At 38.9% G+C, this 26,666-nt stretch overlaps 1 protein-coding gene across 1 annotated transcript in view; it reads left to right on the top strand.

The window, feature by feature from the left end:
* CNTLN (centlein) overlaps positions 1-26,666 on the top strand; it is a 197,859-nt gene that overhangs the window by 53,129 nt on the left and 118,064 nt on the right. Inside the window, exons 4-8 of the mRNA XM_087957652.1 lie at positions 2,976-3,107; positions 3,730-3,909; positions 16,897-17,030; positions 20,346-20,508; positions 22,416-22,610. Of these exons, the coding sequence (XP_087813778.1) occupies positions 2,976-3,107; positions 3,730-3,909; positions 16,897-17,030; positions 20,346-20,508; positions 22,416-22,610 (804 nt within the window). The remainder of the gene's footprint in view (positions 1-2,975; positions 3,108-3,729; positions 3,910-16,896; positions 17,031-20,345; positions 20,509-22,415; positions 22,611-26,666) is intronic.

The raw sequence follows: 26,666 nt of genomic DNA, 5'->3' as shown, positions 1-26,666 counted from the left end.
ATTCAGTTTATCTAGGTTTCTTCTTAGATTACTACTGCCTTTATGTATTTTCTCCAATAAAAGTGGCATATTATTATTACAAACCAGTGAATTTAAAGATGTTATCTGTTTAGCCACCCAAATAAGGTTAATTCCATTAAATTATTCTGATGGAAATAATCTGTATAAATCAATATTCATATTTAGAGCTAAATGAAATCCTATGCTATGATGATTGTTGTATGGCCTAGAAAAGAGTTTACCTAAATGGTTACCTTTTTAACAGGAATGTGCAGAAAAATAGTCCAGAATCAGTCCATGGTTCCATGAGTCAGATCATTTCACTGGTGGAATCCAAACAAATGTCATGCAAGATGCTGGTTTTGAGGGCAGAGGTTTGTTCTCTGAGCTTGTGGGTTGGTTTCTAAACATTTAGTTACCAGGCTAGGTAAATCTTTAGTAGAATTTAGGGGATGTCAGTGTCAGTGTTCTTTTGTTTATAAGAGCTTTGTGTGGTCAGTAGGCCTTGTGATGGTGAAATCACATCAGGTGAGGGTCACATCAGGTCAGGTTCTTGTGATGGTTCTTGTGGATCTTGTGATGGATCAGGTTGGGTCACCAGTGAGAGTTTTGTGATGGGGAGGTTACATCAGGTAAGGATAATTGGGAGGTGAAGTACTAGTTGGGGAAGGTTTGCATGGGTTTGCTGTGCAGTTGATTTGAATTCTGAGGGGTTCATAGGCTGATTGTAGGTCAATGTGTCTGTTTATGAAATTGCTTGTGGAGTAACAGGCTTCGATGAACTCATGAGTGTGGCGGTTAGTAGCATGGCCGATGATTCTTGTATTGTTCCCATCGAATTGATGTTGTTTTGTGTCAGTGTGGGTAGAGATTAGGGATTTGGAATTGTGGCGTGTGACTGCCAGACGGTGTTCATGGATCCTGGTTTTTAATTGACGTGATGTTTGTCCCACATATAATTGGTTGCAGTTGTTAGTTAATTTTATAAATTACATTGTTTCTGTCATCGTTCTGTATCTTGTCTTTGGTTCTGGATAATTCCTGGGGGAATGCAGCTATGGGTTTGAGGGCTATTGCTATTTGTAGACTTCTAGGAACCAGCAGTTCGTCTCCCAATGAGCCTCACTTGATGTAACTTCCCCATCGTAAGATTCTCACTTGTAATCCACACTTGACCCATAACAAGACCCACCACAAGTCCCTGACCTGATGTGAACCTCATCAGGCATGACCTCACCATCACAAAACCTACTGACCACACAAAGCCCTTATAAAAGAAGAACACTGACCCCCTATATTCTGCTGAAGATGTTTCCCAGCTTACTAATGAAATGTTTGGAAACCAACCCACAAGCTTGGAGAATGAACCTTTACCCTCATCCTACACTCCAGTTACATATATTGTCACTATTGTTGGTTTTTTTCCCCAGCAAAGGAACATGGGTCAGGGCTGACTCTTAAATTAGACTGTAGTCATCCGCCACTAATCAAAAGATATTCTCCCTTGTTTGGCAAGAACCTGAAATAACAGCTCTGCTCTGCTCTCTATCGCCAGGTGTAGGGGCTGGAAAGCTTTATGTCATCCTTATTTGACTGCTACAGCTATTTAGGCAGTTTTTTATCAACCTGAAGTGATTCTTGGCTTTGTATCTCCTGAGGTTGACATTCCATGGATTCTGCTGAAGCCTCTTTTTAGTCTCTACCTAAGTCCTGACCCATGACAAAGTAAAAACACGCTAGTGAAAGAATGTATTGAATTACAACATTTTAGTCCAATTGTATTGATAAGAGATATAGCACCTCAAGTTTACTTTCTTCCTAGCATTTTCTCACAAGAGCAAGGTCACTTTTTGAGGGAGGGAGGCAGGGAGGGAGGGAGGAAGAGAGGGAATTCAACCAAGTATTGATCCATTGGTTGCAACAGGAATTTACTAATAAGCTTGTCACTCAACCCAAGTATTATAGACTCAGAGTGAATGGCCCAGGTGTCTTTCATGTCTGAGACAGGACTAAAACTTAAGTTTCCTGATTTCTAGCCAGTTACCTTAATCATTAGACCAAGCTGACAGGATTGGTAGCATTTTAAATATTTCTGTAGTATTTAGTTCAACCTCTCAGATTCTCCATTTGCTGATGACCATCATATTTCATCCTTTTTTAAAATGAGATTTTGGATTCACAAGTTAGGCTCATGTAAGCTGTCCATTGGCTTCTGCTGATTTGGACAGATTAAGGGTCTGAATATCACTTGAATATCACTTGGGTCTGGCTAGTTATCTTATAATATCTGGCTCTGAAGCATCTCATAATAATAGTTAATTAATAGTAAAACTACAGGGTTTCTTATTTGTGCAAATTTGACATGTCTAATATTGCCAGCAGTTTCAATTATCTTATACTTTTAATATGCCCAGTGAGAATACAGTAATCAAATAATATTAAAATTGATATTTATTCAGCATCAAAACAGATTTACATGCTGAATCTAAAACTGCAAGCAGGTACAGGTGTAAGATGAAACAGCTGTTTTTCATGACTCAAGTTTATTTGAAGGACTGCCTGTCATTTTGTCTGTTCCAAAATACTTGGCATGCTGCGGGTCCCTTCTTTTGATGGGAATCCTGGAAGCGAATCTTCTCAGTCAGTCAAATAATCCCTATCATGCTCTCCTTCATATAAACTCTAAAGATCTGGCTCTTCCCCCAGGGCTTGTAGTAGGGTTAGTGGAATCCATTTGGGTTGGTGCATGGCCAACCTGGTTGTAGGCTTTTCCTTCCAAGTGATCCATTGTTCTTTCCTTGGCTTGTTATTTTTTATATTGTTTTTCTCATTGTTTGCTGCCTGGAGTTGTCTGTAGTTGGGTGATCTAACAAATGGGAATGATTGATTTATTAAATAAATAGCTTGAACTTTTATTTTGGAACGTTACATTCTTTACCTGTTTTATTTAAGAAATGTTAAATTGTCCTTCTTAGAGAACAAGTGGGCAACAAGAGGAGATAAACAACCTGGTACAGAGGAAAATTGCTGTGGATGAAGAAAATGCTGCCTTAAAAAAAGAGCTTTGCACCTTACAGAACTCTCAAGATGTAATGCAAGAACTTAAGGTATATTGACTCACACATAGTAGGAAGATAGCCATAACTTTGAAGTTGCTGTTTAAGTTGCTGGCCTGTCTCTGTGACATGGAAAGTGACAAGCTCAGAGAAAATATAGCCTTAGGCCTTAGATTGTACCTTTCAGTTTCCTCACACATGCCAAACTAGAGAAAAGATTCCTTAAAGTGAAGAATCCACACTTTATAACTTTCCAATAAATAGTTAATGATGGAAATGGAGCAAAGAAAGGAGGAGTGTGAAGATGTGGCTTGATGTAATTAGATTCTGATGGGACTGGCATTATTAATTGATAAAGCTGAGGTCTGGGAGGATATGTCTGTGTAGGTCTCAAAAATAGCTGGGGACACCATCAAAGGCAGTTTGATCAATTAATGGGCTCTTTGCAAATGTGTACTCATCAAAGCTGTCATCCAGCTAAAAAATATGACCCTTCCACCTGCATGAAAGAGGCCAATAAAAAGTACACAGGTGACCTTGGCCATCAAATATACAAGAAGCTGCTGTGAGGGTAAAATCTGCATAGTTTATATTTGCTGATTACTTCTCAGTTTTTTTAAAAAAACATTTTCTCTCTTTTTTGTTTATCGGCCCTCGTGGTACTGTTGTACAGGACACCAAGGAGTGTGCAGAGAGGAAGGAAAAGCAAAGCAGACTAGTTATAAAAAATCTGGAGGAGGAAAATGAGGGTTTAAGTACACGCTATGCTGACCTGCTAAATGACCTGGAGAAACTGAAGAAGCAGGACTCACAATGGAGAATAGAGAAGTCTGGCATTGATGCAAAAGTAAAGGTATGAAAAAGAATAGGCTCCTGGATACGGTTTCAGAATCTGCTACTCACAGGCTTTACGCTACATGTTATTTTCTTTAAATAACAAGTTATATATTCATAACAACCAGTGGGGACCGACATTCATTTACATTCCTTCACTTAAAACCCAAAGCTTTTTAAAAATTGATGTTTCAAAGCAAGAAACTGACTTCAAATAGCCATTCTAAAATGTAATCATTAAATAATAAAGGATATTTCATTCAAATATAAGGATGCGGGGGTTTGTTTTTTTAAAAAAAATGGTTGGAAATCTTCCTGTCACTCCAGGATTTCCCCACTCAGTGTGATTGGCAGCACAATCTTCTGCATAAGAATATAGAAAAATGATTTCTCAAGCAGACCCAAAGGTCCATCTTGTCAAATGTTCTGTTTCTAGTAGTAGCCTATATGTGTTGTGTATTTTGTACTTGGAAGGATTTCACTGAAGCTTTTTCTTAGGTGCACAGTGTTAATTTAATTGAATAATATTCTGCTATGAACAAAGCATGCTATAATTATCCCTAAATTTTGTTATAAACTTCATAGGTTCCAGGAGACTGACTTGGCTTGTAGTTAATTGCTCTGTTATAATTTATCTTCCACATGCTGCCTCTTCCATTTCATTGGGAAGTAGAAATATTTTTTTTTTGAAAATTTTATTGATTTTTAAAAACAAACATAAACAAACAAAACATAAAACATAAAAACATAAAACATCTTTTTTGAAAGCAGCTTGATCTCGGGTTACATCTCTTCGTACAGACAAATTCAAGTTCATGCTCATTTTTATATACCATTCCATATCTTATTACCATTCTACGTTTTCTATATAGCTTCTCCCCTCTTTTAACTTTCTTAATTTTATTTTATTTATTTCATCTCAATTCAGATCATTATACTTATATTCTTTGTCTGTCCTGTTTCAGCTGTCTATTTATCTTTTCTCATTAAACAAAATTTCTCCTGTAATCACTGATTGGAGTATGACGCCTTTATATCTTTCCCCTAAAATTATAACACTTAATATAATACATAACTTCCATTCGGATTCTGCTTGGTACATTCTAAAACTACACACTATTTTAAAAAAGGAAAAAATTATAAATGTATAATATAATTAAAACAACAATCCATACCAATTCAATTCTATCATTAATATTAATATTCATTTAAATCTTAAACATTTTACACATTACTTTTCAAATAGATATCATACTTCTATGGGAAGACTTATAAACTTTCCATAGTTACTTCCCCCCTCACTTCCCTTATATTTTATAAAACATTGAGTAGTTAAAATGTTCCCATTCCTTCCTAATTCAATTCTCTCATTTATTTCATTTCATTTATTTTGGTCACAAAAGTTTCACTGAATTACACTGACCGTTTTATCCCACTTTTTAGTCATATGTTGTTTCCAATTTTCTAATATTATTTCTAATACAAATATAACAATACAATCATATGTACCTTTACAGAATCCCTTTTTCAGTTAAATTTTCACCCATTATCTCTGAATAAGTCCTGTTTCTTTACATCTTGCTCCAAACCTTTGTAACTTCTCTTCCCTTCCTTCTTCCCTTTCTTCTTCTCTCTCCCCTTTTTACCCCCTTGTCTCTCCACCTCCATTTCACTCTTCTGTATTCCCTTTTTCTGTTGCTTTCTAACATTATATCCACTTTTCGCATTATTCTTCCCTTTTTTGGCTGTTTTTTTAGGTCTTAAATTCTCCATTCTCTTTCCCCCCTTTCCCCTTTCTTCCCCAGATAAAGTTACTTGTTCATTAAAGATGGCTTCTTCTTTGTCCCAATCTTCTTGTTGCGCAGTCTTTTCTTGTAGTTTCTCATAGGTACAGATCACCATTTCTAAGAATTGAAAAACGGAGCCAAAAGAGCCCTTCCCTTCTTGTGCCTCTTCTTTATATTTTTTAAATTCCATTTTCAGTTCATCCACAAGTGATGCCATTGTAGAATTTTTTTAAACAACCACCCAATTGTTTTTAGTCATTCAGATATAATTTTCAGAAGTCCCAAAGTCACCAAACAGTCCAAATACAGACAAGCTGTTTCTTTTAACACTTTCTTCTTTTTTCACTTTCTCTTCCTGGGGTTACTATTTAGTTGCAAAGTTCCAGTTAAACTGTATCTTTTAGAAGTCTTATTAAGATTTAACTTTAGATTCTTTTAAATTCCAGGCAGACTCCTCCTTTCAAATCCTACCCTTATTCTTTTCCTCTCCCTTCCCACTTATAGCAAAAAAAAGAGAATTTTTTAATGTTCAGAAATCTTTATTGTCCCTTTGGCATTTAATTATTTCCAGTTTAATTACCTATTGGTGCCAAAGCGGATTTTTCCGATTTCTCATTCAGCTCTCTTCGCTGTCAACGTAAGGAAGGAGAGTGAAAAAAAAACTTTCCCTTTTCACTTTCATTTGCTGCTTCTGAGTCTTCTTTGGGAGCGATGTAACTTTTATAAAATTTAAATTCCAGGATACCTTAATTGTTGCTTCTTATCCCGGTGAGCCAAAACTTTCACTTCTTAACTTCCTCCTGCACTTTCTTTTCTGGTTGAGTGCTTCTTTGAGGCGGCCATTTCTGACCGCCGCTCTTACCGCCTTCAGGAAAGGGATTTAGCCAGCTGAGGAGGAGAGATGCGGCTCCCCTCAACCCTGCTGGGTCTCCCCCGTCTTCACCACCTCTACGGGGTGGCTTAGCCCCGAAGCTAGCTGGCTCGGGGCGCTTCAGTGGCGAGCCCAGGCAGAAACCGCGCACGATTGCGGATTCCTGCCTGCCGCCGAAGCTCTGCAAACTGGAAGTCCGGAAGTAGAAAATATTTTGATGTATGGTGGTATGTATGGTACGTTTGTAACAGTCTGCAACCCCAGTGCTGCCTGAGGCCTCAGGCAATTTTTGTGGCAGCTGAAGCACCTGCAAACATTGCTGAAAACTGTGCAGCAGGTTTTCCCACCATTTTGAGACCCGAAAAAGATTTCATGTGCAGGCAGTCCCCAGGTTAAGAATATCCAACTTAACAATAACTCTTAGACACAAACTATCTGTCTGTTAAATAGTAGGTGGCCTTGTCCTTCCTTGGGCTTGATGAAGTGCTGAAGGTGTACAAAGCTTTCAGGAACCACTGAAGCTACACGTTTTAAATATTTAGCCTGTTTTTAACAGTTTTCAGTGGTTCCAGAAAGCACATTTTCAGTGCTTTGTACACTTGAGGAAGGACCATGCTATCTGCCATTTTTAGTAATAGGCAGTCTTTTAGTATGAGTTTCAACTTAAATACAAGTTTAGGTTAAAAACAGAGTTAGAGAATAGAACTAACAAAATTTTTGTCTCAACTATTAACATGATTCTCAATAATGTCATTTCAAAGGTTCAGTGTTTTTCTGTATGTGAATAATGATATGGGATATCTCCCAAACATCATAAGGCTTGGCAATTGGTAATTATGCTAGAATTTTGGATCAAAATCCTGATCAGAGAGCTACAGTTCTTAGAGCCTTCATGAGTATTGAGTTCATTTTAGATTTTTGTGTGGCAGTGTAAGTGATTGTATATGAATCATTTGGGTCATACTTTTCATATAGGTGACAAAGGAGAAGGAAAGTTTGATCTGGAAAAAAGTATACCCTGCACTTGCAGAAAAATGCTAGGAAGAAAAAAAAGTTGTCTTATTGTTTTTTATCCTATTCCCCCCTATGTGTTCTGTACATTATCTCTCTTAGTCTCACCAAGTCTATTCTACCCTATCCAAGTCTAACAAAGTTCCCCCTTCTTCCAACAAATAGGTATATTATTACATTTTCCAAGAGTGCTACACTAGAGTCAAAGTATCAGTGTGCTTAAAAGGGCAAAAGACGTAAATTATTTTCTAGATTCTGAACTCTTCCCTTGAGTCGGTCTGTGTAATCTAGGAATGGGAAACTATAAAACTCCAACTTCATGTGGAACCCTTCAGCTAATTTCAGAAGCCTTTTACAAGTAAGCTGTTTGCTCTTTTTATATCTGTGGTTTCTTTCTGATTCTTGTGAGGTGCCTAGAGTGGCTTTGGGTAAGATGGGATACTGTATACATGTTTCAAATAAGTAAAGCAGTTCAGATATTTGATGAGAAAAATCAGTCCCCTTCCTGCAGGTAATTATTAGGTCATTAAAAGGGTGGAAGAGTCCCAAGGTCATGTGATCACCTTTTAGGACCTTCTCACAAGCAAAGTCAGTGTGTAAGTTGGATTCACTTAACCAGGTTACTAATTTACCAACTGCAGTGATTCACTTAACAACTGTGGCAAGAAAGGTCGTAAAATGGGGCAAACGCCACTTAACAGAACTTTTGGGCTCAGTTGTGATCATAAGTCAAGGACTACCTGTACTTGCTTGCTTTGCCTCCTTATGGTCCCCCAGTAGGTAAAAATCTATGGGAAATGCAATCTTAGTTTTGAATAAGGGAATCAGCATAGGCATGTGAGAAACATTTCCTGTTTCTGAAAAGACCTGTTTTAATCAAAAATGGCCTAGCATACTTGCAATGTTAGCCACACAATTGCATAAACAGTTTTCTCAAAAGCATACATTTCTGAATAAATATTTTGTAGTGCAGTATGTATACATTGTTTCTGTTTCAAATGCTGATTGATTTGCTGTTTACTAAAAATCTGAATGGGCAAGTTTCTTTCATGAAAACCTGGGTATTTGTACAAGTATCTGCTGAAGGTTTTGTGTGTGGGGGGGATGTTCCTCACAGATCTGTGACAGTAATTTGGAAATTTTTTAATTTACGTGAAAGGGCAGTGCAAGTTGAAAAGTTTGTGTTTCTGTATTTTATTTCTGTAAAATTAGCTTTTTCCAAAGTTTTGTTATCAATCACATTCTTGTTTTGTAACTGTTAGATTATGTTAGCTTTTGTTTACTTTCAGTTTCACTAAATGTTCACATCTGTTCGCAGTTGAAATGCTTGACAGACTAGGAATCTAAGATTGCAAGTCTGTGGGAGTACTTTCCTTGATCTATAGGACTATTTTCATTTCCCCCCCTGGAAAATCCTAGTGACCAAGAAAAGAAAGAGGGGCAAATGACTAATTTTTCCCATTTCCATCTTATCCATCCCACTATTTAGTGCTCCAAAATCTTTGTCATGGAAGAATACAAATTTCAAGCTTAAAAATAAAGGTAGCAAGATTTTTCAACCGGTGATCATACTTACAAGAAAATGTTGACATCACCAAGGTTGGGACAGAGTTTTGTTTTATTTATTTTTCAGTTTATGGAATTTTTTTTACAAAATAAGTGGCTCAAGACCAGGCTTGCTGGTGTGTAAGTGAATTAAATATTACAGAAGCGAGGTTTTTCTTAATCCATTAGAATTAACTCCTAATTTATACAGTATTTTCAAAATTTAAGACTTTCAGGCATATTTTTCAAGCCTACACAGTACTTGTTGCATATTTGTTTTCCTTTCTGATTCCTGATTCACCTACTCCTGTACAATTCAGCCCTTCCTGCTTAGTATCTTGTCTTTACACTGGTTGTGTTAATGAGGGAAACTATTGGAAGGGTCCTGTGTATCTTTCCCTGCTATAATATATAAATGTTGCAAGAGAAAAGAATTTGCAAAGGTCAATGTGCCGTTTCTGTCTTTTGTTGTTAAAAATTATTGTTTGGACAGTCCACTCTCAGCGAAGTCCTGAATCCTGATGCTATCAAGCAGGGAGTCTTGGCTTGTTTCTTCAGATTTGTATTAAGGTGTCTGATATCACAGACGAGTTTTGGAATTGGCAGCTTTTTTTTTTTCCAGGAAGGAGTTTTGTGTTATTTTGCCATAGTCTACTCTGCATACAGATCCCACATTCAACCCCAAGATGAAAGGAGCTAAGAATTATCTCTGTCTTTGTTCTTCTTCCTTCTGCCACCGCAAATCAGCAAGTGGTTCCATCCCGTTAATCAGGATATCAGAGTTCTATCCTATGGGATTGTTCTGTTATGTTCTCCTTCAGGATGTCTCACCTGCTGTTGAAAAAGGGAGAATGAAGTTCAGTTTTGTGGTGGAGAGAAAGGTTTTTCTATCCCCCCCCCAACCTTGCTTTGTTTGTCACCTGGATTTGGGAGCTGGAAGAATAACCCACCTTACAGGATTTGTTTCATTTTAGAAAAATAAGAGCAGTGTTTCACTTAACCATTCGCAATTCCTCCTCCAAATGTTTGCAGTTCATATTTGTGCAGCTGAGCAGCAAAAAACTTTTAGATTCTAAAAACATTTATGTTTTTTTGGTCTTCATATACAGAATATTATTCAATTTATTATCGGTTTATATTAACTAATTTCGGCGTATAACAAACTTTTTCCCCTAAAAATAGGGGCAATGATGTATGCGTGTTATACGCCGATAATGAAAAGCCTTCGTGAATGCTGCTGGGATCGGGATCAAGGACACAAATGAAAGAAGGGGAGGGAGGAAGCAACAGCCTGTCCTTCTCTCTGGGTCAGCTCTGTCAGTCGCTCTCGCTCCTCCACCAGCACAGGAAGAAACTGCTTCAAAGAAGCGGGGCTGAGCGCCTTTCCCCCCCACCCCCGCCCGCAGTGCTCGTTGCTGCCTGCCTGCCTTCGTTAATGGTTGAATCGGAACAGCTGGCTGAGTAAAGAGGCGAATAGTTATTATCTCAGCGAAGCTGCTCCCAAACAACCAGAAACTAAGGCAGGCAGGCAGGCAGGGAATGGACACTGTGGATTGAAGCGCGCGGGGTGGGAGTGGGGTGAACGGGCTTTCCTGAAATTTCCCTTAAAATGAAGATGCGTGTTATACGCCTGTGCGTGTTATACGCCATAATACGGTAATTTGAATTGGTTTTGAATTAGTTGTGTTGCGCTTAATGTATTTTAAGATATTAGCTGTATTGAAGTTATTTTATAAAACAGATTTATATTTTACAATCAATAAACATCATTGTTTTAAGTTTTCCTACCTGCGGTACAAAGTTGCAGAACTCACCACACTAATTCAATTATACAAGGACTTATAAAGTAATTAAGGTACTTGTATATTATATAACTACCTTTGCATTATTCTACTTTACTGTATTATACTGTATTACAATGTAGTTTTAATAAAAGCTTTAATAAAAACTTATTATTTTCCTCCATGCTGCATCGAGAGCCCAGGATGGGTTGACTCCTTCCTATGACGTCATTTAGCTGAGTCTGTACTAAGATATAAAAGACAGCCCCTGGGAGAGACCCCAGCTTTTGACTCAGCTCCTTTCAGTCAGTAGCTGTGTCTCTGAAAGCGTTCTGTTAGTTATCACTCAGCAGCGATCTTCGGTACTTTTTTTCCTCACTTCAAGCAGCTCCTAGGGCAGCTGCTTTTCCAGGAAAGCAGGGCTGTCTCTCCTACAACATTGAGAGCAGCGTTACAGAGCTCTGTGCAGGCAAGCTGGGCAGCGTCTGCAGACCTCCCCCACGCCTGCGGTTTGGACCGATCGTAAAAACGATCGGCAAACTGATAAGAGCACAAGCCAGTTGATTGTGTGGCTGGTTGCTGCGTTTTTCCCTTGCTGACTTTGCTCGGGGCTCTGTATAGCCTAAGGAGCGATTCTTGGATCTTGGAGCCTGTTTCCTGTAGTCAGCGGCCATCTTGGATTCAAGCCTTCCACCACGAGGTAAGCGGCCATTTTGTAACCCCGGGAGCCATTTATACCCTAAGGGGCTTAATCAAAAAATTTCTAAACAGCTTCTTTCCAACGCAAGAGCCTTTATTCTACAAGTGGAGCAAGATAAGGCTCAGGCAGAGCTTTCTCCCCCAGTGGAACAGTCTCTTAAGCCCAATAAGAGAAAAAGACGTAGGCAACGCACCCAATCAGTCCAGAGGGAGGTGGCTGCTAAAATCAAAGCTAAGGCTCTAGCCCCTAAGAAGGCAACTCAGGCTGAATTGAGGGAAGAGAAGCGCAGACATGCAGCCCTAGAGAGGCAGTTCAACAGAACTATTCAACAGAAGGGAGTGCAACTACAGCATGTTTCAGGTGATACTCGTGGGCCCGAACCAAGCCCTCCCAGGGGAGGAGAAGTTATCTATGATCCTTTCCATCCTCCATCCTGGTCTCCTGAGGCTCTTGCAGTACAATCAGATCCTCAGGATCTAAGCAGATCTGGGCCTTATTTCCAACAGGCTTCTGTGCCCTATGCTCCTCCCCCCCCTCCAGGCCTCGAACCTCTCCTCAATCTAGGCCTGAAGCCACCTTCACTCCCACAGCAGCGGGCCTTCTGCCTTCTGCCTCTACCTTTGAGCATAGACCAGGGGATATCCAGGATGTTGTCTCATTAGGCAGGGATTGGCTGAAGGCTTCAAGCAAATTCCTCAACCTCTGGAAAGGGTTCAGGCCCTTCTCCCTTCTCAATCTATGAGTTCCTTGCCTCATCATCCTGATTTACACAGGCCCCAGGACCTCAGGGTCCATTCTTCTCTACCAGAATAGGAGGAGGTTGATGAGGAAGGAAGACCTTCACCATCTGAACACAGTTACTCTTCTCATTCAGAGTGTGAAGAGGGCGAGATTTTTGACCAAAACCTTTCAGAGGAAGAGGATTCTCGCCCAAAGAAGACATCCTCTGCAGTGGTCTTCAAACCTACTCTCTTCAGGCCATTGGTCACTGCCAAGCTGTCACCAGAGGAAGTGGCTCCCGAGCCACAAGGAAATCCCTCTAGCCAAGGGGATTCGCTCTTCTCCAAGCTTGTAGTGCAGGCAGAGATTTTACCTTCTCCCATCTTGTTCCTGGACATGGTCAAGGAACAGTGCGCTTCTCCTTCGGCAGGTCCTCGCCCATCTTCTCTGGATAAGCGTTTCTACAATGTCAGTGCAGCTCTGGACAATGCCCTGGCAGTGCCTTCTGTTGACTTTCCGGTTCTGGCCTTGTTCTCATCTTCTGGCACTCCCACGGAGCCAGAAGATATCCTGAAACTGGATGATAAATGCTCCGAACAGACCCTCAAGCGCAATCACCAGGCTGCTGCTTGGGCTGTTCGGGCTTCAACAGCAGCATCCTTTTTCACGAGGGCATCCATACGGTGGCTGCGCCAACTCTAGAATAGATTGCCTGCTTCTGACTTTCGGTCTCACCAAGACCTTAATAAGATTATTGCAGCGACGGAATTCACTGCAGATGCCACTCTCAATTCCGCCAAATTTGCATCCAAGGCCATGGCATCTTCTGTAGCAGCAAGAAGACTTTTATGGCTCCGAAATTGGCAGGCAGAGTCACACCAAAAATGGAAGCTGGCTTCAGTTCCATTCACAGGCGATAAGCTTTTTGGCGATGCTCTGGAACCTTATCTCATCGAAACCAGAGATAAATGTAAAATTCTCTTCCTCTGGGAAGAAAGCCGACTATCGCCTGCTTCTTATCGCCCTCCTGCCTTCCGAGTGGAGACCTCATCTTGCTTCCCCCGCTCTCACAGGCCGTACTCCCAATGCCAAGATCAACGGGCAGAGGCATCTGGCAGGCAACAACCTTCTACTGGTAAACGGCCCTTTCGGGGGGGAGGGAGTCGTTCCTTCCATCGCTCTAAGTAATCCCTCATTCTTCCCACCCATTGGAGGTCGCCTAGCCTTCTTTGCCTCCAAATGGGAGGAGTCAATGACGGATGCCTGGGTGCTCAGCACTATTAGGTCAGGGTTACAATTGGACTTTCTAATGCCACCCCCCAAAAATATTTTGATCTGTCCTGTCTCTCGGGACATTTCCAGGCAAGCCCTCATGAATCAGGCCATTCAGCACCTTCTTGAAATCCGGGCTATTCAACCTGTTCCCCCCTCTGAACAGGGACGTGGGCTTTACTCTCGCCTTTTCATCGTTCCCAAAGCCTCAAGGGGGTGGCAAGCCATCCTTGATCTAAAATTTCTCAACCAATTTGTAAAATACAGGCGATTTAAAATGCAGACTCTGCATTCTATTTTAAAGAGCATTCGGGAGGGCGACCTCCTCTCCTCCATTGATCTCACTGAGGCTTACCTCCACATCCAAATTTGGCTTCATCATCACCAGTTTCTCCGTTTCTGTTATCAGAATGCCTATTGCCAGTATCGAGCACTGCCCTTTGGCCTCTCATCGGTTCCAAGGGTCTTCACAAATATTCTGGCAGCACTGATGGCATCTCTGTGTTCTATTCCAGTGAGGATCCAATGCTACTTGGACGACATTTTGATTCTATCCTCTTCCATCCATGCGGCCCATCGGGATCTGCAAATTACCCTGTCATGTCTCCAGAGCCATGGATTTTCCATCAACACCAAAAAGAGCCAGCTCTCTCCCATAACCAAATTGCAATACTTGGGAGCAGTCATCAATACCATGTTGTGCCAGGTTTTCCTGTCCCCAGCTCGTGGAAAGAGCCTTGCAGAGATCATCAGCAAGATCCAGCAACATCAAATTGTCCCCGTCGCTGCTGTCCAAACTTTTGTGGAAGATGATCTCCTGTATTGGCATCATCCCGTGGGCTCAGCTCCACTCCCGACCCCTCCAATGGTTCCTGCTTCCCTACTAGTGGGCAGGAACCAGCCACTCATCCATCAAGGTCTCACTCCCGCCACAAATCCAGAGATCTCTCAATTGGTGGCATTCCCTGTCAATCTAGAGGGGACTCCTGTTCAGGGACCCAGACAGGCTAGTGATAACCACCAATGCCAACCTCCTGGGTTGGGGTTCCCATATGCAGGGCCAGATAGCTCAGGGCGTTTGGTCCAGATCAGAGCAGACCGTTCCCATAAATTGGTTAGAACTCAGAGCCATTTTTCTGGCTCTCAAGCATTTCAGGCAATCAGTGACCGGCTCTCATGTTCTAGTCCTTATGAACATGGCCGCAAAGGCTCATGTCAACCGGCAAGGGGGGACGAGGTCCAAAGCCCTCATGAGAGAGGCTCTATGGTTGGGGTTATGGGCAGAGAAACACCTGTTATCGATCTCGATGGACCACATCTCTGGGATCGACAACTCCCAGGCCAACTGGCTCAGCAGGAGCCTAGTCGACCAGGCAGAATGGTCCATTTCTCCATCTCTATTCAGGAATCTTTCCCTCAGATTCGGAACACTGGAAGTGGATCTCTTCTCCACTCCTTAAAATGCTCAAGTCACCAGATTCTTCACCAGGTTTCCTTGCCAGGGAGCAGAGGGGACCAATGCTCTTCGGTGCAGATGACCCAAGGGTCTCCTCTATGCCTTTCCCCCGCTTCCCATCATTCTGGCTGTAATTCGGAAGATGTTGGAGGAATGTGTGGAGCTCTTCCTCCTGGCACCCTATTGGCCAAGGAGGCCCTGGTTTGCGGACCTGGTCAACCTATCGGTGGCTTCTCCTTGGAGGATCCCTGCCCATTTAATCTCCCTTCACCAGGGGGCCCTGCTCCACCCAGAGCCCCAGTGGTTCAAACTGACCGTGTGGCACTTGAGCGGCAGCAGCTAGAGGAGGCTGATCTTCCAGAAAAGGTCATCCTCACTATCCTGGCGTCTTGCAAACCTTCTACAAGGCACATCTATGATGCCACCTGGAAGGCTTTTTCCCGATGGTGCCTCAGGGAGGGTCTTTCTCCTGCTTCAGCCCAGTTGGCAGAAGTTCTTAGCTTCCTTCAGCATGGGCTGGAGAAAGGTTTGGCCTCCAACACCTTACGCAGGCAGGTTGCAGCCCTCTCCTCAGTCCTTTCATGGGGTTCGCTTCCTTCCTTATCCCATCACCCTTCAGTCAGGAGGTTTTTGAAAGGGGCTTCCAACCTGCACCCTCCAATGGTTCACAGGTATCCTTCCTGGGACCTTCATAGGATCCTTAATGCCCTTACAAAGCCCCCCCTTTGAACCCCTTAGAACAGTGTCTCTCTGTTTCCTGACTCTGAAGGTAGTGTTCCTTGTTGCCATCACTTCTGCCTGGAGGGTTTCCAAGCTTGTTGTGCTTTCCATCAGACAGGACCTTTGTTCCTTTCATGATGATAGGGTTGTTCTTCGTCTGGACCCCTCATTTATTCCGAAGGTTAACACCTGGTTTCACAGGTCCCAGGACATTGTTTTGCCTGACTTCTGTCCTCTCCTGCACCATGACTTAGAGCGGCAGTGGCACACGCTAGACGCAAGAAGGGCTCTTAGAATATACATTAAGCGCACTTCCTCCTTCAGGAAGTCGGAAGCCATGTTTGTTTCCCTTTTCCCTTCTCACTTGGGGCACAAGGCCTCTTCTCCTACTATGAGCAGGTGGGTCAGGTCTTGCATTGAGCAGGCATACAAAGCTGTGGCCCTTCCAGTTCCCCGAGGTCTGATGGTGCACACTACCAGAAGCGCGGCCACTTCTGCCTGGGCCACCCAAGCATCCTTGGAGGAGATTTGTTGTGCGGCCACGTGGACATCCCCGTCTCCTTTCATCAGACACTACCGTCTGGATGCTTTTGCCTCGGCGACTGCAGCCTTTGGCAGACGGGTGCTTCAACGAGTGGTTCCACAGTCGTTGTGATGAGCCGGACGAGGACCTGCCCGTGGACATGCAAGCTTTGGTATGTCCCAACCTGGGCTCTCAATGCAGCATGGAGGAGAATGGGCATTGGTAGAAGTTAACCATGAACGCCCTTTCTATCTATGCTGCGAGAGAGCCCAGCCCCTCCCTTGATTCGTCCAGAGAGGGTAAGACATATTTCTGTATTTATTTTGGGCTTTCAGAGACACCTTTCAGTCTGTCAAGTATCTTCACCAAAGCTGGGGTCTCCCCCGGGGACTGACTTTTATATCTTAGTACAGACTCAGCTAAATGACATCATAGGAAGGAGTCAACCCATCCTGGGCTCTCTCGCAGTATAGATAGAAAGGGTGTTCACGGTAACTTCTACGAACTCCCATTTTTAAACTTTAGATTAATCAACAATCCTTCTTGTTTTTACTTACAATTTAATTGTAGTATTGTTATCCTGTACTGTAGCTATTGGTTCTACTGCAATTGTCTTCCAGACTTTGGAATCGGCTTTAAGAGAAGCAAGGGGACAAGTGGAAGTCCTACACAATAGATGTGATGACCTGGCATCTCAGCTGGGGCTTAAGCAGACTGAATTAACACAAAAGGATTTGGATGTGGCCAGAGCTAAGTATGTTTGATACAATAAATAAAATGGGGTAATGTTACATTGTTTGGATTTGCAGTACTTTATCCATATGCTTTACAAGTGGTCCTTGACTTAACAAACATTTGTTCAGCAATCATTTGAAGTTTAAATGGTGCTAAACAAAGGGACTTATGACAGGTTTCTGAAGTCAGGGCTGTTGTAGAAACCCCTCGGTCATGTGATCAAAATTCAAGTACTTTGCAGATTGCCTGCATTTACGACTGTAGGGCTCTGCAACACCCTTATCCTCCTATCTCCCACACATCTATGCTCATTTGGCCCCTACCACTTTGAACTTTGCTGCCCCAGCTTACTTTTGCTGTATTCTTACTCCTGCTGCTGAAGAGGCATGCTCAGCCTAACTGCTATGCTGTAGGGGGCTAGTTTCCCATGGTAAAAAAAAGGGCATTAAACATTTTAAAGGCACAGCACCCCTGAGTCATAAGGGACTAGCTTCGCTTAGAGAGAAAAAATGCACAAAGTTTAAACTTACAGGTAGTCCCCACTTACAACCATTTAATAACGACTCGAATCTAACATGGCCTCAGAAAAAATGTCTTACAACCTGTCCTCAAAATTAACAATTATAATCATGTGATTGCAATTCAGGCACTTAGAAACCATCTTGCATTTATGACAGTTGCAGTATCTTGCAGTCACATGATCACAATTTGCCAACCAGCTTCTAATAAGCAAAGTCATGTGGGGAAACTAGATTTGCTTAATGACTCTGTGATTTGTTTAATGACCATGGTGATTTGTCAGAGCGTTTGCAACGTGACTGCTATTATGAGACAACCCAGGAGCAAAACACAGCACACAGAGGCTTAGACATTAACAGTGGTTTATATACAAGACATATACAGAAATATATGTTGCAGACAAATACCTGACAAGCAATCAATCTTCTTAACTCTACATGGAGAACTCTGCAATAGATACAGGACACAAGGAAAGAGAATACGTCCTCTAATGGCTGGCTTATTAAACAGCTCTTAAAGTGGTAAAACTTCTGTAAACCCCTTCTTAGTCTAAAACCAGCAATACCAATGCTGATTCATCTTCATTTCATCAGCCTTACATTGCATCAGCTTTACATTGTATCAGCTTTACATTGCATCAGCTTTACAGCTGGTCAGCTCTTAAATTTCAATACCTTAACATGATTTTCTAAGGACCAAAGTAAAATGGTTGTAAAGTTAGGTCTAGTCACATGACTTGTTTAACAACCACATTGCTTAGTGACCAAAATTTTGGTCTCAATTGTAGCCAAAAGGTGCAATGATAAAAAGAGAATGTGCCATGCATGGGCTGGTTCTGTTCAAGGCCTGGGGCTCCCCAAAAAACAGATACATACTTAGATGGCTCAACTGCTGAGCTGGTTATTTACTTCAACTCTCAGAATTCTCCAGTCAGCATAGCATAGCATAGCATAGCATACTATCTCTTCTGGTTAGGTGACCAGAATCAAATGTATTGATTTAATTTTTAGATGAAATCGCTCAGTAGTATACAAAATACAAATTCCTTGAGGGAGATGGACAGCCTAGAAACATGAAATATAAATAAATGAATTGAATTGAATTGAATTGAATTGAATTGAAATGAAATGAAATATCAGAACTCTGAAACAACTATAAAATTACAGAAGCTGCCTTGCATAGCATTAAAGTATCATTTTGGAAAAAGTTTAAATCTAATAATTAAACATAGGCCAACTGAGAGATGTGTTTGTAAAAGACTTCTAAAGGCTATTGTAGATATTAGTCTCAGATCTTATTGGGTACTGAGTTTTACTCATTTCTACCCTTTTTTCTTTCCTACCTTTGAGGCAGCTGCATGGCAGCTACAAAAGGAGATTGTTTTGGACTTGGATGTGGGTGTGTTGGGAGGAATCATGACAATGGATTGCATTAGAAAGAGGAAAGGAGTGTTACAGGCAAGAACAGAGCAAAGCAAAAGATCTAAGCCCAAAGTTAGTTTGGTCAATCTGTGGGAGCAGAGCCAGTTTGCTTCAGATGACTAGAGGCATGGAAGAAACGAGTTGTTTTTTTTCCAGAGCTGCTAAAAGCTGCAAACAGTGAGAAGAAAGGCAGAGTCTAGCAACCCCATGAACTTTTATATCATACTGACGTCAAACCAACATTAGTAAACATTTCCCCTCACAGTCAGAATCCAAGAGATCCGGAGTTCCTGCATCAGTTCAGACCAGAGGCAATTGATACCTGACTACAAGGCCAAGAAAACGCCAGCCAGCAACTCTGGTAGCCAAATCTGGAGACACTGATTCTAGTAAGGCTAGAATCAGGCTGAGAAAAAAACAACACCTTAGTTTCTTCCCAATTCATAGCGAGGAAAACAGCTGAAGACACGGCTAGCTAAGCCATGATAACTAATATAAATGTAGATAATTTAAGCTAACATGTAGAAGGAAGAAGAAGGGAGAAAGCAACATAGGAGCTACATATAGGGGCATAATAAGCCTCTTGTAATCTATCAGAATACCTGTATAATAACTACTACCGAAAGAAATATATAAAATATACAGGAAACAACATATCCATGGAATAGCTTAGATAGAGAGATAAAATATTAAAAGTGCATAGACATTCTTAATTTTGTTTGAAAGAAATAATTTTTCCTTTTCATTTCTGTGGTCTGATCCATTTCCCCAAAGAACCATCATAGAGTTCTACAAATTATTTTTGAATTTAGCAAATGCAAGTTACTTCCACTAATTATCAATAATATAATAAAATATCTCTGAATATAAGTACCTTTCCATATCCTAGCACAAGTGCTTATATTGCATATGTCATATTTCCTATGAATTGAAATCTTGTTTCTAAGAGTTCTAAAAATTAAACATTTTTTCCAGTTGTCTGGCAAACCTCAGGACAACTCACCAGGATCTGTGTGAAAAACATAAAAAAGAATAGGAGAGATCATCATTGTCCCAAACAAATCTACATCACATTTTAATTTATTAAATTTATAACCCATCCATCTCACTGTTGAGCAACTTTAACATTTAACTAAGAATTTTAAGACATATATCCTGCACTTATTTAGAATGATATACGTACAGTTATTTTAATGTAACTTAGAGGGCCCATGAAAAAGTAGTATTTTAGTATGTTTGTAAACCGATGCAATTATGATTAAGATAGAATTTTTAGACAATTGAGAGAATAATAGATTGCCATAAAAAATAATAATAATTAACAAGACTATTATTTGAGATCACCATGCTATTTATTTTGTTCAACTTTGTTGTTTCTTGCTTGCTTTGCACAGGAAAGAATTGCAGGAGCTGCAGAATCTCTACAAACAAAACACCGAACATGCAGCACAGCAGGCAGAGCTGATCCAGCAGCTTCAGGCTCTCAATACAGATACACAAAAAGTACTGAGAACTCAAGAGGATGCTCACACGGCTGAAACGATATCATACCAAAAAGTATACCTCTTCCCTCTTTATTAAACTATATGTTTTCTTCTACCTCTATTTCATCCTAGAATCTAATTTTTTTTTGACATATAGTACCTGGTATTTCTTCAATTAATGCTTGGGAGAGTGCAGTCTGGATATTATGACCATTGTAGTTTTATCCTGAACAGTGAATGGAAATTATGTGTTGCTTAAATGGGAAACTGCTTTCAATGGGTTAGCTCCATGTACGTATTTGTAGATTTGTAGTCCACTGAAATAACTTTTTTAATGAAATTTTCAGTCATCCTGATGAATAAATATATAGTAGCCAAGACCTCAGTGAAAGGAAGTTTTGTATTTTAAAACAAAACTTCTAAACTGTAAATTTCTGAGTACTGTGATAAGATAGTCTAGAGACTGAGAAACTCTCCTTGTCTTATTATCCTTGGTATTGATTTAAGACTTACCACCTTGAGTCTTCGGTGAGGACAAATCTATTGAGTCTCATTAAAAAGAACACACTGCAGGAGCACTTTGTCTGCTTGGGACTAGTAAAATAGTTGGTATATATTTTTAGAAAATATTTCTTTTTCTGGTAGAAGTACTGTAAATACGATATAAAATGATGTCAAGGAGTTTCTTTGAATGTAGAATATTTGCTTTGAATAAGGGAGACAGTTGTGTTGTATGAACTCCAACTAGATACTAGTGTTGAAATGATAGTCTATATAAACTATTCTGGAGATTATTGATGTGATTTCAAACATTGCTCAAATTTCCAACAATGTATCTATTGCAGCTATATATAGATGAGATTTAGAAACATCACAAAATATTATGATTATTATACTAATATCATGATTAATATATTCTTGGACTGTTCAGTATTCTCATACATGATACTTCCTCTCCAAATTCCCAGAATTCCCAATTAGCAGCTAATCCAGGTGAAGAAATATTCATAGTTATCATTTATATTATATATTTAAATGAAGAATAACTTAAAACAATTACAAAATTACAAAACAATTCTACAGACTTTTTGGACCAATTTTTCCATATACATACATTCAATAATTCATTCATATACACACACATGCACGCACGCACACACACACACACACATCACTTTATTTCCCTTTAGTGTAAATTACATTCAGAATGCAGGGAAGGACTAAGAAATAGTAAGCTAAGGAAATGAAAGGCATGAGAGGAGAAAAGGAGGAAGAGGAGGAGGAAAAAATAGTAACACAAAAGTAATTACTTTATACTGAGTACCTTATACATAGTTATAAGTTTCTATTTCTTTTTCCAAACCAAACTTAACTTAACTTTCAGTACATACATATACTGCCTTTTATTGTTTAAACTTATCCCCATTCTTTTTTTCCAAGTCCCATCAACATCATCTAACTATGACTTTTTCAGTTTCACCTTTCCTCTCAGCATAATTGAGAGCCAGTTTGGTGTAGAGGTTAAAATGGAACTGTGTAGAATTGACAACAAAATTACATATTTATTTAAGCTATGATTTCTCTCTTTCTGTATATCTTTTAAAAATGTTCTATCATTCTCTCCAATGTACCTCAATGTTATTCCAAAATAGACTACTTCTTAATTAGTCTGCTAATGCATTTAGTTTAGTTTAGTTGGTATATATCTGCCATATGAGTTAAAGTGCTGAGTAACAGATCTTGCTGTCAACATCAATATATCATAGTACATACATGCTGATAGGCTTGATTCTATTTGCTGTATTTGGTTTATAAATTGAATATAAGAGAGAGATGTCTTCAACTATTATATTTTTGTTTGGGGAATTTTAAGTTTGTTAACTACTTTTAGTTGTTTAGAGGATGAAGACTGTTGTAACAACAAGTGTCTTGTTTATGATAACACATTTTCATAAAATGTATCTACTTGTTTTTAATTAGCTTTATAATGAATTGACAATATGTTTTGAAAAACTCAAAGCAAGTGAAGTTCAGCTCCGGCAAAATCAAGTTCCTCTCCAAGATAAATTATTTGAAAAAGAACAACGTATTGGTCAATTGGAAAAGCAACTTCACGAGGCCTTCTGTTCTGCATCTTCATTACCCTACCAGATTTATCCAGAACTAAGAAAAGAGGTAAGAGAAAAGTTACATTTTTAAAGAACGGTTTAAAATAAGCTTATGAGTTTAAAATAATAGCTTAAAGAAATTCCTACATATTGCTATAACAGTGATGCAAAACCTGGCATCCCTGTAACATTCATTAATGTTACATCTAATTTAATTAAAAATGAAACTATATTTTTTTCTGTAATTTAATTATTTTTATTTGCAAGAAAGTTTTACTTTCAAATGGAAGAGAAACTTTAATTCAAAGAAAAAATATTCAACTTATTTTTTGATTAAGCGTATTTTGATCTATTAAAAATGCTTTGGCATAATTGGCAAGCAAGATTTTAAAAAATATAATTAAGGCATATATAAAATATCAGCCATTGTAGCTAATGGAGCAGAGAGCTTTATTTTTTTAGGAAAAACATGAATTAAGGCACTGTACATGAGCTATCATGTTCACATTTCTTTTCTTTTCAATAAAAGTCATCATCAATTTTCTAGACTCCAAACAAGGACAATATGTATTCTGACCTGTTGAGGACATTTGGTCATGATCCTCTTCCAGGATATCATCTTCAATGTCTGAAACTCCTACTATTTGTTCAGGGTGTTTTGACAGAAATAGCAGTAATAAGGCAAACAATATTCCATCCTGACTTAATATAACCCGCACTTTACTAGCCCAAATATACTTCCCCTTCAAAACATTTATTTAATCATATGAGAAATATTAAATTATTGTTTAAAATCTATTTAGTTAAGAGACTTAAGATTTCTTGGTGATTATTGTCTTATAATAATTTACCAAATGTTCTTAAAAGTTCAAAGGATTTGAAAGTGGCAGTCTGAACTAGCATTCCATTTTTTCCCATCATTTTAGATAATCTAAAAGATAGTAAAAAGCAATTTCAGCTAAGCTATACAAGAACAGTTTTTGGTTTTCCTAGCCTCAAGCTTCATTAATTATATTCTTTTGCAAACAAGTTTTTCTCTCCTTCTGTCCTATTATAAAAGTATCAAAAATAAGCATTTTTCCTTTTCCCTCGGATAAGCACACTTTAGCAAGTTATGAAAATAAATAAGTTATGCATAGACCTTGCAAATATATATGCCCCTATATATGATTAAATACTACACCTGCCTATCCTATGTTAACTTTTGATACCTACCTAGTTAAGAGAAGGGTTAATGTTACACATCTCTCCATCCATCAAGCTGGCAGTTTGTGGTCTGCTCTCTTTTCTTAGGTAGGCAAACTTATAATCTTCTGTCATCTTCAACTGTAATGCCAGCCTTCTAAATTGAGTAGAACCATTCTCCCAGCACCCCCTCCTTTTTACCACTGTTCTTTAGGAAGTACTCAATGAATTGTATTTGGCAATCTTTCTACTTGCCCATTAATCCAGCTCAAGTTTACTGGTTCATATTGGGCTTTCTCAAAGCTAATAATGTCAAAGGCCAAGTGTGGTGTGGGTTTCCACACTTCTGCTTCCTAGAGTTGGTGTTTCAACTATCAGGACATTTTTCTATGAGAATCTAGATTGACATATACTTTCAGCTCCTTATCAACAAAGTGAGTACAAATTGTTTGGATCTGCATTGATATCAGAAGAGCCAGCAAGGTAGAAAAGTTGAAATTGGATTATCATTGCAAGTAACCAATGAACAGTAAATTTATTTTCATTTCTTAAAAATTAAATAATTGAATATTTAAAGTATTTTCAAAATGAAAAATAACTGAGACAGCTCTATTATTTGCATGTTACATGTCATATAGTTTCACAGCCTTTCATAATTTCCATGGAAGTTGTCCAGATATTGAAATACAATAATACATACAAAAGTCAGTATAGTGCGTACAAATAAACACAAGTTATGTTATTTTCATAACTTGGTAAAGTGTTCTTATTAATGGTTATATCTCCAAACCTGCAGTGGACATTTACTGGAGTTCTTGAACAGTTGCACCTTCTCAGTATTTGTTATTGAACAATAGGGTGGCTCCAAAGTGAATTAAATGAGGATACCTTCTATTGGAACAATTGAACAATTTATTAACGCTGGCTGCAACCTACCAGTTTGAAAGCATGCTATATAGATAAATAGAAACCACTTCAGTGGGAAAAATAACAATGCTTTGTGCAGAAGTATGAACCCAACAGGTGCCAGAGCTGCCCAATGCAACATCCAAATGCAAGCCGACATTGGTGGAGGGGAAAGCCTTAGATGACACTGTAGAATGCCATTAACCATTCTGAGTGTGGAGCTAGTTCAACCCCTGTGGTGCACTTCTGGTTAGTGAGCGAGCAAACAGACTAGCAATCTTAGGCAGCCAAACAAGTACTCTGTACTAACACAGTAGTCTTCTGGCTAATGTACCATTTCCATACGCTAGAAGAAATAAATAACTGGTTTAGAATAATATACTGTAATAAATCTGAAATATTTATTTATCATATTTAAGAACCACCCATCTCCCTCATATAAGTGTGATAGAGATGTGCAAAACATTTTGACCCTTGTTGAAAAACTACTTCAATGCCATAAGAATATGCTGATGTTGTTCGATCTCCTCCAAATTTTCTGATTTCCAAATGGCCCAGTTATATTCTTTGGGCCGGCTTCATATTGGGACATTTCTACTGAGATCAGCAGACCTGGAGCTTAAAAATGTTTTGAAGTTGAAAAACAATTGTATGTTACTAAAATGAAAGTAGGGAAGGGCAGGTATTATGGAAGTTCTTACTCAAAGAAATATATGGTATAGAAGGCAGGATAGTGTGTTTTTTATGTATTTTTTCCATTTGGCTTTGCCTAAGGAAATACGTTTGATGTAGAGGTTAAAAGCACTGGGCTAGAAACTAGGAGACCTGTGAGTCAGCTGGATAACCTTGGGCCAGTCATTCTCCCTCATCCTTATGAAACAGGCAATGGAAACGACTTCCAAAAGTGTTGCCAAGAAGGGATCTTTCTAGGAAATTGTCAGGAGTTAAAATGTATTTGATTGCAGGGGAAAAACAAAATATGCTACAATACTGTTAAAAGTAGACAGGTTTATAAAAAGGTTAACTATAATTTTAACATAAAACATGCATACAAAATTGCATATGATATAATTATAAAGAAATAATAAATATATAAAGAAATAATTCAGAAAAAATAATTTTACATAAACTTCGTATTGATTCAAAAGTTAGTTGAAATGGGTTTATACCTGAACACATAAAAATATAGCTAAATATTGACAATTTATGGACAAATCCAAAAATATTCCTAGTTTTTTTCCCAAGTAAATATCAACATTGTACATTCATAATAGGCTTACTTTTGATTGTTTTATGCCAGTGATTTCTAGATTATGTAAGTAAATTAAAATATGCCAGAGGCATTTTGAACATTTCAGATTATTTTCAGTGAAAATTAACAATTAGTGATTCTCTGTATAAGGATATCTATCAATGAGAAATGTTGCTTGGTAATGGTTTTTTAGTGTAACATATAACTGCCTTTAGCATTATATTCCTTTTTTAATTTAATCATGTCATAATTAGAAGCATTTATTTGAAATGCTCATGACTTTCAAAAATTTTTGTTTAATGAGCACTTTTTGGTATTTAAATATTACTAGTAACCTAACATTCAACATCTTGTAGTATTTTTCAGGATATATATTTTCAGTATGTAATTTTGGCAATAAATCAGGAAATATAACATTTTTCCATTAAAGAATGAATATGTAAATGTTTTGAGGTATACTAAAATTGTTTTTATTTTGGTGTTTTTAAATTGATACATGAAGGAAGGAAAGAAGGAAAGTGAAAATGCTATCCTGGAAAAAGTTCAGTTTCCAAATCATATATAAAGTATGGCATCCAGAAACCTTAGACTGATTTTATTCACTTAGAAAACCAGGTAATCAAGGAACTCTTTCCTCCAAGCAAAGGGAAAAAGAAAGAAAAGAAGAAAAGTGCAAGCTTTATAATAGGAACAGCAACTCAACTTTAACTACTCAATACTGGCAGTATTCGTGCTACCATAATAAAACTTAAGAACGTTGTAGTAATTTTCCCCCTACAA

Source organism: Notechis scutatus, chromosome 2, assembly GCF_049901735.1.
Source record: "Notechis scutatus isolate UNSWTSFEM ecotype Mainland chromosome 2, rNotScu1.2, whole genome shotgun sequence".
Lineage (NCBI taxonomy): Eukaryota > Metazoa > Chordata > Lepidosauria > Squamata > Elapidae > Notechis > Notechis scutatus.
The sequence above is the reverse complement of the archived record's forward strand: the minus strand, read 5'-3'. Positions and strand labels throughout refer to the sequence as shown.